This window comes from Vidua macroura, chromosome 4 (genome assembly GCF_024509145.1).
Source record: "Vidua macroura isolate BioBank_ID:100142 chromosome 4, ASM2450914v1, whole genome shotgun sequence".
Classification (NCBI taxonomy): domain Eukaryota; kingdom Metazoa; phylum Chordata; class Aves; order Passeriformes; family Viduidae; genus Vidua; species Vidua macroura.
In genome coordinates, this window is record NC_071574.1 from 20,677,934 (window position 1) to 20,690,901 (window position 12,968).

General features: G+C 37.4%; 1 protein-coding gene across 5 annotated transcripts in view; it reads left to right on the plus strand.

Moving 5' to 3' along the window:
* CCSER1 (coiled-coil serine rich protein 1) overlaps nucleotides 1-12,968 on the plus strand; it is a 607,763-nt gene that overhangs the window by 105,697 nt on the left and 489,098 nt on the right. For all 5 annotated transcript variants that reach the window (XM_053976370.1, XM_053976371.1, XM_053976374.1 and 2 more), the window contains exon 4: nucleotides 11,808-11,901. In XM_053976370.1, coding sequence (XP_053832345.1) covers nucleotides 11,808-11,901 — 94 coding nt within the window. The remainder of the gene's footprint in view (nucleotides 1-11,807; nucleotides 11,902-12,968) is intronic.

Here is a 12,968-nt window from a genome sequence, read left to right on the forward strand (position 1 = left end):
GGTTAGAACGTGGTTGAGAATAAGTAGTTTGTAGTTTTAACATCACTTATATTGGTATAGTGCAAGTATTCCAGAATAAGGTACTCGAAAGTTAGTACGAGTACTTGCTCAGTCTTGTGAACATTTCAAAATAATGCCAGTCTGCCAACTCTAAGACATCAAATACTTGATGTTTAATACTTCAGCTTATTCTTAAAGTCCTCACTATATAGATGTGGAAGACTGGTCTCACTGAAGAGACTAAGTTCTTTTTAGTATAAATTTGAAAATTGTTATATGCTGAATAAGATTTTGTGGCTGGTATTCTCTAAATGAGTTTATTGTGATGGAGCTACTGAAGCTTAGTCCATGAGGATTCATCTCATTTATGTTATGGGATAAAAACCTGATGTGCTGAGCAAGTCTGGGTTTTTGTGGTGTTGCCTTAGAGTGGGAATGAAACAGAAACAGTTTGTTATCTGAACCTATAAATGCCACTATGCCATTTAAATCAGAAGACTGTGTTTTACTTAATTCTGAAAGAAAATGATAACTTACCCTGTGATCCTTTTAAAGTCTAGACTGGTGACCGAGAGGCTTTTTTTAAACTTCTTAGCAATTTGCCCTGAGCACCTAGCCATTAACAAATAATGTGAGCATTGATTTGATGAAAGGAAAAAAAGTCCCAAACTGGAGCACATTAGACTATTAAATTAAAAATTAATTCCAATTAGTAGTGGGGGACTGCTTTCTACTGTAGTAAATTAGGCAGCTGGGAATTAATGGCAAGTGAAAATCATTATAATGACAGTCTTTTTTAGTTAAGATTTGAGAAAGTTTCTGACAGTGTCACCATGACCTCAAAGAGTTTAAATTGCTCTCTAAACTGAAGATGCATAAGTGTTGATTAGTGAAAAAGGTCTTTGGAGTACTTCCTAGCAGAGCTGAGCCTTTCTAGACTGTCTGAGGTCTAACTCATAAGTGTAGTAAGCCACCCATCTCCATTTGTTCAAACACCAGGCTTGTCACATCCTCAGGATGAAGACTTGTATGACTTCATATATGACATTTATATGGCAAACCAGAGAGCCTTTAGCAACCAAGTTGCTGATTCAATGCCTGTGTTTTTTCACTTACTGTCCTTCTAAGCCAAATATGTGCTATTTCTTTGCTATTCTATACTATATGCACAATATTTCTGTTAAATTTATAGGAAGAATGGGAATTGTCAAAGAAACACACCAGATACCATTTAAAAGCAAAGCCACACAGTGAACAGAAAGAAATGGAAACAGAATTGGGGGTAAAAGACCATAAACAGAGTGAAAAACAAGTTTTGTGCTTTGCTTTGTGGTAAATCCTATACCTAATGTTTTAGAATTTTGTTTCCTTCTGATCCAGATACTGATCCAATCCCTACAATACTTACATATGACATTTGGACCCCATATGCATGTATATATAACACACATTTTATGTAACATTATTATTTGAACTTCACTGGTTAGAATGCATCAGCAACTACATTTTCTCAGTGTGATAAGCCTGACATCAGTCTGGTTTTTAAGCTGCTATATTGACTCAAATTACTGAAGGATTGGATGTCATGTGAGCAAGTAACAGTGTGTGAGGCAATTAACATTGCTGAGGTTATGTTGTACTTAAAATGAACTATGAGTTCATTGCCTTACAAAGGGAATCATCTTCAGCCTCTTCTTTAGGCTCTGAAGCACTGCTGAAACTAGGACTGTTGTTGGTGTAGGCTGGACAGATGGGGGTGCCCAAAAGCTTTAAGCTAGCCTAATTATCTTCCCTGGCCTTAGTTCAAGGTGTGTTATACCTCTCCAAGAGTGTTGTGCTCTCAAGCCTTTCTGCTTTGCTCTGGCAGAGAGATCACCCTCTTAATAGCACACTGGTTTTTTGGGGAGGTGAATGCTGCAACACAGCTAGGTTCTGTTGGTTGTTCCTAATTGTGTTTGGCAAGGTGAATGGCAGCTTTGGTGCGGTTTTGGTCATCTCTGAATTTGGACATAACAGCCAGGTGAACTCTGATACCCACATATAGTGTTCTGTTGTTAAGCTGGGATGCCTGGCATGCCAAATTTTTCTGTGCAGGTGTAGTACCTGCGTAATGGGAAAGAATTGGACACAGTTGCATACATCTTGAGGCTGTTCTTCTTTCATTCTGTGGTCTAGAGCTAAATATTTGTTAGAAGATGATGCAGATGTAGATACTGAAAGAGATAGGTGTCTTAAGCATCAAATAATTTTGAAAGTGCAGTGGAGAAGTAACAAAGCCAGTCAAATGGCTGCATTGCAGGGTTTCCAGCAAGTGGCTGTGGTTTCTGTCTCTGTGATTTCGATAACTCTCCAAGATGGGATGTTGCATTTTGTATTGCTGCTGTTATTCAGAGTTTGTAATGCTTTGCCTTGCTTCAGGTTCCCAATTCGCTGCCCACTCAACTGTGATAATAAAAAAAAAATCTTTCTTCTGGACCAATAATTGACATTACAGTTTTTCTTCCAATAGAAAAAGAAAAAATCTAAACAGAAACTGAACCAAAAAAGTGGAAACGTATGCAGTAGTGGAAAAATGCCATTTGAGCAGAAGAATTTCTCAAAGAATGTTATAAACCCCTGTTTACCAGAGCAGCCGAAGGCCAAAGTTGCCACAGAAACAGAAAAAATGCAAATATTATTAGCTGTAGCATATCTATTATATATTGCATTAATGACACTATATCAAAGGGTCACTTGTGGTTTCATCTACAAGGCTCACTTTTCAATGATTTATCACCAATATTAGAGGCTAGAATTTAAAAATAGAAATTGAAGGTTCAGCCTTAATTGGCTTATTATAATATTGGGAAGGAAAAAAAATACTTATTTAATCGCATGTGTAGAAGAGTTTTGAGGTTTTGATATACAGAAAGTTCTTAGTATTTTCTTAGAAATAAAATCATGCTCAAGCCATAAAACAGATTATTCTCACTTGACATCCAAAGTTGCTGACTCCAACACTATAGATGATATAATTAGAACTGGAACATTCTTTTATTGGCAAGGAAAATCAATCTGTTCTTCAACTTGGAATGTACCTGTTTGGGGAAAGGAGTTTGAATTCAGCTGTGTCTGCCAGATGACTCTGGCTGGTGCTGATTGTGACAATAGGTGAATTGTTCTGATGTAATTTGTCAGAGCAATGATATTCTTTAGATAAGAGTTTGATAAAGGAGTGGTAGGGGTTTGTCATGAGTATAAATACTGAAGTTGTCCCTCATATCCCCTGATATGAAATTTTTCTCTTTTTGGCACTCAGATTCTCACTAGTTCTATGGTTATATTTTTTCTTCCCCTCTCTGTACCACTGGTTGAGAAAAGGCAAAAATTGAATTGAAGATTCCTTTGGTGTCATAAAGCAAATTTTGATCCTTTAAATATTGACTGAAGCACTGACTTGGGTGCTTTCAGGACACAAACCAAGTTTCAAGTGACAGAAAGTTTAGATGTAAGTTTTGTTTGTAATTTGAGTGGTTTTGGAAAAAAATAGCTGACCAATCCATGTGTTGAATAACCTGTTGGAAACTGTTAAGATGTACTCACATCTCTAAGGTATATACAAATAATATCACAGAGTGGCCTAAATTATGTCCTATATAAATGCAGCATAGAGATGCTCGAGGAGCTTTTTCTGTGTTTGGCAGAAAAATCTGGCGAGAGTGTAGAAAAACTACACGAAGTTGTGTTCTGATAATGACTGCACTAGAATGCTTGCATAACACTTTGCCTATTACAAAACCTGTAAAAATATTAACTAATCCATAAAGCAGATTACATGTTGCAGATATGTCCCTCTTCTGGGAGGAAAGTGTGTGTAAGTGAGGAGGAAAAAAAAAGTTATTAAAAGAGGCTTTGTTTGGTCCCTTTAAGCTTTATTGCATTTTTTGACGGTATTTTCATAGTTTCTTAAGAGTGTTTTTTTCTTTTTCACTAGGATTCTGTAAAGGAAATTCCAGATTGATGTATGAAAAATGTATACACCTTTCTGAACACAGAATCCACTGTCTTGATTCTGTTTGCAACCAAAGTGAATCTCAACACTCTAAAATTATTTGAAAGAGTGGTGACCATTCAGTAAAGCACCTCTCTGAGAGTTTTTTCTTTTTTTCATAGATACAGTTATGAGGCTTTCTGCTGCATGGAAGCTTTGGCACATTTTTGGTGTGGCTTTTACTTTAAAAATCTTGACAAGTAGTGAGTTCAGGGTTAGGTGACTGCTGTCTTTCATCAGGTCTGTCAAGACCTGATCTTTATCTAGGGTTGACTTGAACATGGATTTAGAATGCTGAGATAGATGCTTAAAATCGCTTAAATTTGCTTAAAATTGTATAAAACTACAACTTAAATGCTGTGGCCACCTGTTGCCTCCCCGCTCTCTTCAGAGCTGTTTACCTGTGCCTGTGTTGCAGGTGGGTATGTGCACATAGCTGTATATGTGTATGAATTAAAGATGGCTGCTGAACTAAAAAGGGGATTGTTTAGGAGATGTGGAACAAGGTCATTCTTGCTGAGATGGTTCTTGCCATCGCCCTCACTGGGTCTGTAGAGACCAGACTTCTCTTTCTCAAGTGTTGGAAACTGGATCCAACATGTGCTGCTTCTTCCTTCCTCATCTTTGTGCACTTGTCCTTGATGGCTTTGTCCTTGTCAGCCTCCACCCCAAAAGGAAAGAGAGGGGACTTTATCCACCTCTCCTATAGGTCATCTAATTTTTCAAATGAGGATTAGTTCTGATTCCATCACTTGTCTCTCTCTTGCCTGTCACATCACCTTTGTTATCATCTTTCTGAGGTTTTTTGGGTGTTTAACTACACATGGCTTGTGCAAGTATGTCACTGTTCTCTGTTTGAGTCTTTGGAACTATTCATATTCCTGTGCTTAGCAGTGTTACGAAATACTTTTGTCTTGTTACCAGTTATACTATTGGTGGCTTTCCTATTGGTGTGGTGCTAGCAAAACACTGGCTATTGCCCCTCTATTTTTGACTGACACAGGACAGGAGCATGGGCAGGTCCTGTTCCTGCCACCAGCAGTGCTTGGGCTTGGTTACATTCCCTTTGTGTGGCTCTGGGGAGCCGGCTGGGTCTGTGGCACAACGAGCCCTGTGTGGGTGAGTGCCAGCCTGAGCCCTGTTGGGAGACTCCATTAGTTATAATCACTCAGGCAAGAGGAGCATCATTGCAGACATTGATTTAATGCACAGAGAGAATTGAAAGGGCAGAAGCACCAATCAGGTGGAAAGTACTGCTCTTCCCTTACACGGCCGAAAGAGTGCACGCAGGAAATACTTTGAAGAATAGCCTGATGGATCTGAGCTCTGTAGTTAGACTGTTCCCTCCACTGATAATTTTCTGTCTTTGGTTCTTAAGGGTACATTAATTTATTATATAACTGGATTTTCACATATTAGCTACAGAAGATGTTTTTACCAAATGTGGCGAGATTTATTTTTTCTTTTCTAAAGTCTTCAGTTTATTCGTGTAGGGAATAATACGCTTTTTAGGTGGTGCTGTTCAGGAGAAAAGAACTGTTTTAAGCTGCTCTTGGTATATGAAAGTAATCCATAAGCTTTACACTTGATGCAACGATTTTCAGCTCTTGGCAGAGATTCTATATTTTTAAAACTTCTTCTGTTTGCTGGATTTCATACTTTCATTTTCCCTTTGAAGTGTGTGGGAGCGAGCAGAAGGGGAAATACTTCATTATGTCCATGAATTATTCAGGTACAGTTCTAGCAGCTAACATTACTTTAAATAACTCAAGGTCTTTCTTTTTCCATGAGTATGTCTCAGTTTTCATTCTTATGCTTATTGTATGCCATGTTCCTTTGTTGAATACAATTTGGATGAAGTACTATCCTTCGGCAATCTTTAGAAATCATTTTGGTCTTGAAATAAGTATTTAATTCTGTTCTTCTCCAGCATCAGATATTCAGTGACCCTCAGTTGATACAGGTGAATATATGTGACTTCACAAAAAATCAAATTATTCTCCCTAGGTTTTGTTTTCTGTATACTCTTGCAATGGCATTGATCTCAAATAGCCTCTCACATATGTTTCTGCCATGAAGGAAAAAAGAAATCTATTAACATTTAGTACATAATTTCAATGGGGAGGCATGAACATTAAATCCTTACATTTTGGTAATGTTCTTCCATCTCCTACCAGTAATATATATAAAAATTTGTATTTAGAAAATAGTTAAGAAGAGTAATACAGAGGAAGATAGTTAGAAAGATGTCTAGAGGCCAACATGAGAGGAAATGAAAGCAAAACAGAATACAAAGCCAGTTTAAAATACTGTTCTTGTATTTCTAAAAATATCTTTGAAAATACAGTGATTGCTGCATAATCACTTATGCAAATGAGGCCCTTCCTATTATTTCTGAGGGGGGAAAAAGTGCTAAAAAATTATTCCCCTGAGATTTAGGGTTTACCTGGTACAATCTGAAGAGGCAGTGGGGCAGAATGTATCTCTGTGTGTGTACCAGACTCAGCTTTCCAAGAGGGATGCCCATAACCAAATCTCAACCACTCAATTTAGTTGCAGCAGCAGTGAGAATTTTGCAAGGCAAGCATCAGAGGAAGTGCAGTGACAAAAGAGTGTCAAACTGAGCAAAGCTTGACCAAAAGATCCATTAAAGATTGAAATATACTCAATATGTTCATGACAGTAAGGTTATAGCAATGTATTTATAACTAGAGTTAACTGAACCAGTGTATATTTTCTTCAGCTGTGGATGTGTTTGAGAGAAATGTTTTTGAACTGAATAATTGTGAACATGCCAATGCTTCAGTCTTGTAGCTTAAGTTGCTTACTGGACCTCAGGTTCTCAAAGCCCTTGAACAATCTCTGAGCAAATAGTCAAGATTTTGTTGCAGTAACACAATACAGCAATGAAATGGAAATCTCAGTCTGTGTAAAAGAACCTGGAAATATGCTGGAAAATGCAAGGCCCCACATTCAACTGTGTGGTAACCAAAAACACTGGTGAGAAAAAAAGAATTACATCCCCTTGCTCAGCAAAGCAAGATTTATCAGGGCTGAATCTATCTCAAGATTACCACTATAGCACTTGAAAAATATACAGAAATTGTTTGAATATCATGTTGACCAGGGACTGCATGTTAATTAGAATGAAATTACAAAGTAACAGATACAACATTCCAAAAATGCTGGTAATGACAGAGAATCTGTGTCTGCAGCCTTTGGGACCTTGTTGTTCCTTGATTATTTCAATTGTTTAGGCAAGCAAGAAGTCTAGAATAAAGATGTGTGAAAACATGAAGAAATGAATCTTTTGATTGGTGCCGCTGATTACTGGCTGGTTCAAATGGGAACATTTGTTACCTAAACCGAATTATTAAACTTGGTTTAATAGTTGTAAATACTCAATTCTGCATGGGTTTAGCCTGCTTGGTTTATATGTATTGTGCAATTAATACGGTTTTGCTTTCTCCATGTGGAATTAAATTACATTGCTTAACAAAATAATATACATTAGTGTATTTGCATATTTGTATGTGTGTTTTATTGCCATTTTTAAAAAGCAGAGTAGTCAGTTTTTAGAGGACTATACTGTAATTCCATAAGCAGTAATTTGACTAGGTATTTATATGTGTAAGTTAGTTATTTGGAATAATAATTAGGAAAAAAAACACAGTAAAGAAGCCTTCATAAAGAGATGCTATTTGCTTTTTGTTATTTAAAGCCCAATGGTAGATTTGAGACCGGTTATCTTAGGCATTTTATATATATTTATTGCTAAAGCTGCTGTTATTTATTCCAGCTTTTAGACTAATTTTTAGTGTTGTCCTCTAAACTGAAAAAATAATTAAGGTATGAAATAATTAAGATATAAAGATAATTAAATACTCTACTATTCTGGAAAGGGACTAAAATTTATGTATTATGCACTAGATTTCTTTTCAGTTTCTGTTCTTAGGGAGGGAAACTGTGATGAGAGAAAGGAGTTAGGGAGGGTACTAATGTGTAGGAAGGAAATCCTCTTCAACACGCCTGAGCAAACTTACTGGCTGGGGGAACTGTGTGCCTGGTTACATCTCTATTACTAAAAAGTTTTAGCTGTTTCTGTACTAGACCCATGCAAACCACTGGGTATCTTTGGATACTAAAACTATTGATAGGTCATATAACTTAAGAATGTTAGGGAAGTTGTAGCTAGGCCCAGACTAAGCTCAGTACCACTGAATTCATTGAGTCCCATGTAAGATACTCAGTTAGATGAAAATAGCAGTTTGTACTTCTTGTGGTTGCTGTAAGGATGTTAAATCTGAAATTTGTTAGTAAGAGGTTACTGATGCCTTGAAATATTTTACGATTAGCATCCTGTTCTGCTTAATGGTTATCAATCACATCCTGAGCCATTGTACGGACCGCTGCCGTTTAGTCTGAGTTGGTAATGTTTAAATTATTATTGCTGAATTCTTGTGTGAATAGAAGCTTTTTAAAATAACAGTGGTAGTCCACCAACTCAAAGGTATGGAAAGTATGGTTGGCAAATTGAATTTATTAGTTTTTAAACCAGTTGCAGGCTATGTTGACCAGGAAAATCTGAGACATGTGGGTACATGATTGATTGTGCTCCCATGCTCTTCTCACAGGTTATGATCAACTTTTAGATAGACTAGAAGAAAAAAGCACCATCATGTTAATTTAGAGTCTGAGTCTACAAAATGGTAGTAGAAGTCAAGCACACTCTGGAAGTAGGAAGTATGTCTTCAGGCTTCTGAAGGGCTATTACAGGGTCAATAAGGAGCTTTTTGCTGCAGTGTGGTGCCTTAACTAAATGGTTTGCCTCCTAAAATAAATAAAAGGTATGCCACCCTAAATAGACAACAAATGGTTCTTTGACACTTTGATGGAAGAATTAATTTCTTTTTCTTTATGTAGCAAAGATTTGAAACTACTCACTTGGAATGCTCTTTACGGCTCGATCACCTCTTACTTTATTTTTTTAATATTTAATTGTGTTATTCTTCAACGACCGCTGTGGCAGTGGTGAGGGGAAGAATTGGCAAAGGGTCAAGAGATATTAAACTTTAAAGGAAATTGCAATTTTTGCTAATTATCATAGCAACAAAGGAGTAATGAATCCTGGTGAGGAGGCAGAGGGATGGAGGACGTTCGTGTGCACTCGCAGCATTATTGCTGAGCTGTGCCGTGACATTAGGCAGGTCATTCTGAGAGCTCAGCTCTCTTATTTTCTAATTATATGTTTTCAGAAAATGGTAGGTAGTTAGAACAGCCCTGGGAATCTAACTAATGCTCTCTGCTTGGGTGGGCTTTTTTGTGTTCCTGAGTTCATTTTTGGTTAGTGTCCATGAAAGAACTCTACCCACAGGTGGGCCATCAGAGCAGGGAATCAGCTAGACTGCCATCATTGACATCCTTGGAGGTGGAGTAGCCCTGTCAAGCCCTTGTTCTTGCCATGATGTTCTTGCTGCTCTAATTTGTTTGGTCCCAGTCCTGTGATTTGTCCCTTTATAAAGAGCAAGTGAACTCCTGGGAACAGAGGGAGACTGTTTCCTTGGAGGAGATACTTAAGAAAGAAAACCCAGGGGAGGCTTTTCTTTGTCACTTTATCATGCCTGCTGTTGGTGCAGTTGAAGAGGCTGTAGGAAAGGGAAGGCAAGGGGGTCACAGGTGCTTTGGGAGGGGAGCTGAGAGCCCTCAGCTCAGGTAGACGAGAAGAGGTGTTGCTGTGTGGAGCAGGATGTACATCAGCCTTGCAGAACAGAGAGGATAGATGGAGCACAGTTTGCCTCCACTTGGAGCCTTACTCAGATGGTGAAGATCTTCCTGAAAAGCAGTAATAAGCAGGAGGAGAGTTGAATGCAACTTTTTTTTTTTTTTTTTTGGTCTCTCTTATACAGTTCTTCAGCTCTTCAGTTTAGAAAATTGTGGTTCTGTTTTGTGTTCGTTAATTCCAAATCACATGAAATTTGTTTCTTGATGAAGGCTGTGAGTCACTATGTTTTTGTAGGCAATCTCCCAGGATTTCAGATCACACATAAATTACTTCACAAGATGTAGGAGATGCTCAATCAGCATGAATTCATTGCTCCTTGCTAGTGTAGCTTATTGAAGGATGCTCAGCATTAATATCAATGTGGATTCAGTTGGTCAGTGGTAGTATAGACAATTTTAAGGTGGAGAACAAACCTGCGTACTCCAACCTTTTTGCCTTTTGCCTCTACTAGCATGAAAAGCTTTTAGCTGTTGCTTAAAAATTGCAGGGATTGTTCTTCTGGATGTTTTCACCAAATTCTTTTGTTACATTGAAAAAATAATATATAAAAAAAGTATATTGTGCATTCTCTGAGTTTAAGATACCATTTGATTAAACTTGAGTGCATAATAGCATCTTCATTTAAAAAGGGAGCAAAAATCTAGTGACAGCATTACCAGTGGCTTCTGTAGCTCATAAGAAGTCTCTTGTGCTGATGGTAAGTCAGGGAAAGAATGCAAGAAAAAGTTCTTGTGTTGCCTGTATGTTGTTTGTGAAAGAGTGTAAAACAGAATTTGAAGAAATAATTGTTCCAAAGGGTTGAATAGGTGCAAGTGGTGAATACAAATAAGAGGTGACATCTATTGTGATGGGAAAATACTTTAAAGAATTAGAAGGAACCTAAAAAAAATATGGTTGGAACTGAAGTCAAGAAGGGCTTTTACTAGTTTAATGTGTACTACTGTCATATTTCTCTACTTTCCATACAGCAGATGGAGATGGCTATGGAGAGATCTCCCGGACAGTTCAATGCTTTGGGACAATAACCTGGCCTCTTTCACTCTGATTTATGTTACATTAGTGTTGGGAGCATGTGCAGTGCATAGTGTGCCAGCATCCATCCCATGCAGTGTCTAATGATTTACTTGCCTGTGGATGGACTAAAAAATTGAGCCCTGCAATATTGCTTGTTGATCAGCAAATAAAGTACCAGCTGGAGTAGGCATTGTATTAGCTTTGGTTAGGTGTTGGTGACTGTGAAGAAGATCAATGTATTACCACATCAAAAGAAATGACCATAAAATAAAATACACATGGGAAGAAGATGGAGAATTATTATCCCTGTCTGTAAACCTGCCTTATGTGTCTATGGTTAAGACGTGGCAAACAAATGGTAATGGGGACCTAAGCAGCTACACTTAAGAGTCAGGTTTCTTCTCTGTCTATATAAGCCTTTGCCACCCGCTTAAGTACTTAAACATTGACAAGTTGATAATTCATGCCTGAATTTTCTGTTTATGCTAAATTTGCATCTCTTAATCCTTTTGATAAATAAAACAATAAATCTCTCTTCAAAGTATATTGTTAAGGGCAGGCAGTGCTCAGAATTCCAAAATTTAATACAAAAACATACACTGATACTTTTATGTTGTGCTAAAAATATAATTTTTATTCTTCATAAAAAATTATGCTTAAACTTGGAAAGGCACAAAACCATCACTGAACAGTAAAAAAAAATAAAAAGGTAGATGATATCACTTGTATTTCTGGGGATTTTTGTTAAATATTTGAGATCCTCTAAAAAGACAATGGTGACAAACACATTTCAGTTTGGACAGTTGTTTCATACCATATCTCACTGGTCTAATGTTAGCAGAAAGCTTTTCTGTAGCTCCTCCTTAAACAAGTTTTCCAGATCTGATTGGAAATCATTTTGTGCGGAGCAATTTGGCTAAAACATCTGTCTAAATGTTTCTCATGCATCTTTTCTTTTTTTTTTTTTTTAATCTATACTAGGATGTTTTGAATAACTTGGGTTCCTGTGAGTTGGATGAAGATGACCTAATGCTTGACTTGGAGTTCCTGGAAGAGCAACATCACCAGCGTTCTGGTAAGTCAGATAAATGCTGTCCATCTTCAGTGAGGTAATGTTATTCTAGGAATAAAAAGTAAATAGGTTCAATACAATTACTTGGAAATAAAAAGGAGTAATTTTCTTGGAAGGACAAGAGTGGTATTAATTTTCTAGCGTTATTTCTAAATGTGTTTGTAATTAATCAGAAAAATGCTGTTTACACAGCACTTGGACTTCATATGGTCAGTTATGAAATGGAAGTGATTTTTATAGCTACAGAGTTTCAGTACCAAGGGCAGACCCATCTGTTTTTCTAAAAACTTAAAATGATTGCTGCCTACCCCAGGCACTTAACAAAAGAACATCAGTGGAATAATTGTGATCACATTTTGTGTGTGCCAGAATAATATTTTTCAAATAAAGGAGGTTTGGCTTGAAACATGAGTGTAACTTGATGGTTTCTCTCATGTTTGGTTAAAGCCTTGTTGTGCTGCCTTGATTAACAGCAATAAACTATTGCTATATACTGTGTTTATTGCCATTTTATAATAGAATTATGCAAGGTAAGTTGTGGGACCTATGAAGAGCAATTTCCTTTGCTGGCATGTGGGACAGCAGGGCCTCGTCTGTGAACAGAAGTCCTGCTAACTCAGCAGAGTTTGGAGAGTCTTCAAACCGATGTAGGACTTGTGCTTGATCCCAGGTAGAGTTCTGGGTTTGTACTCTGCTGTGATGCTCTATCTTGACAGTGCCATGTGTTGAAACACAAGGAATTCTTACCTTCTCTTTTACCTGCTGCTCCCTGATCCCAGTTTCTCTGTTCACCCAAATAGATGTCCATATTCTTCACATTCTTGCAGACTTAAGTGGAAGTGGGGTTTTTGAGACATGTGCTGGCTGGTGTGGACCATTTTCAGTTCTGGTTCCTTCTTAGATGCAAATTTAGTAATGGTTGCAGATAAACTGCTTGAATTGTGCTCCTGTTTCATATTTTCTGTGTATGATTATTCTATGAACATATCTGAATTATCTCTATGGTAAATCTGTTTAACCATTGTACCGTGCTTTTAAACCTGTTTGCATATCTACTTACAGGATGCAGC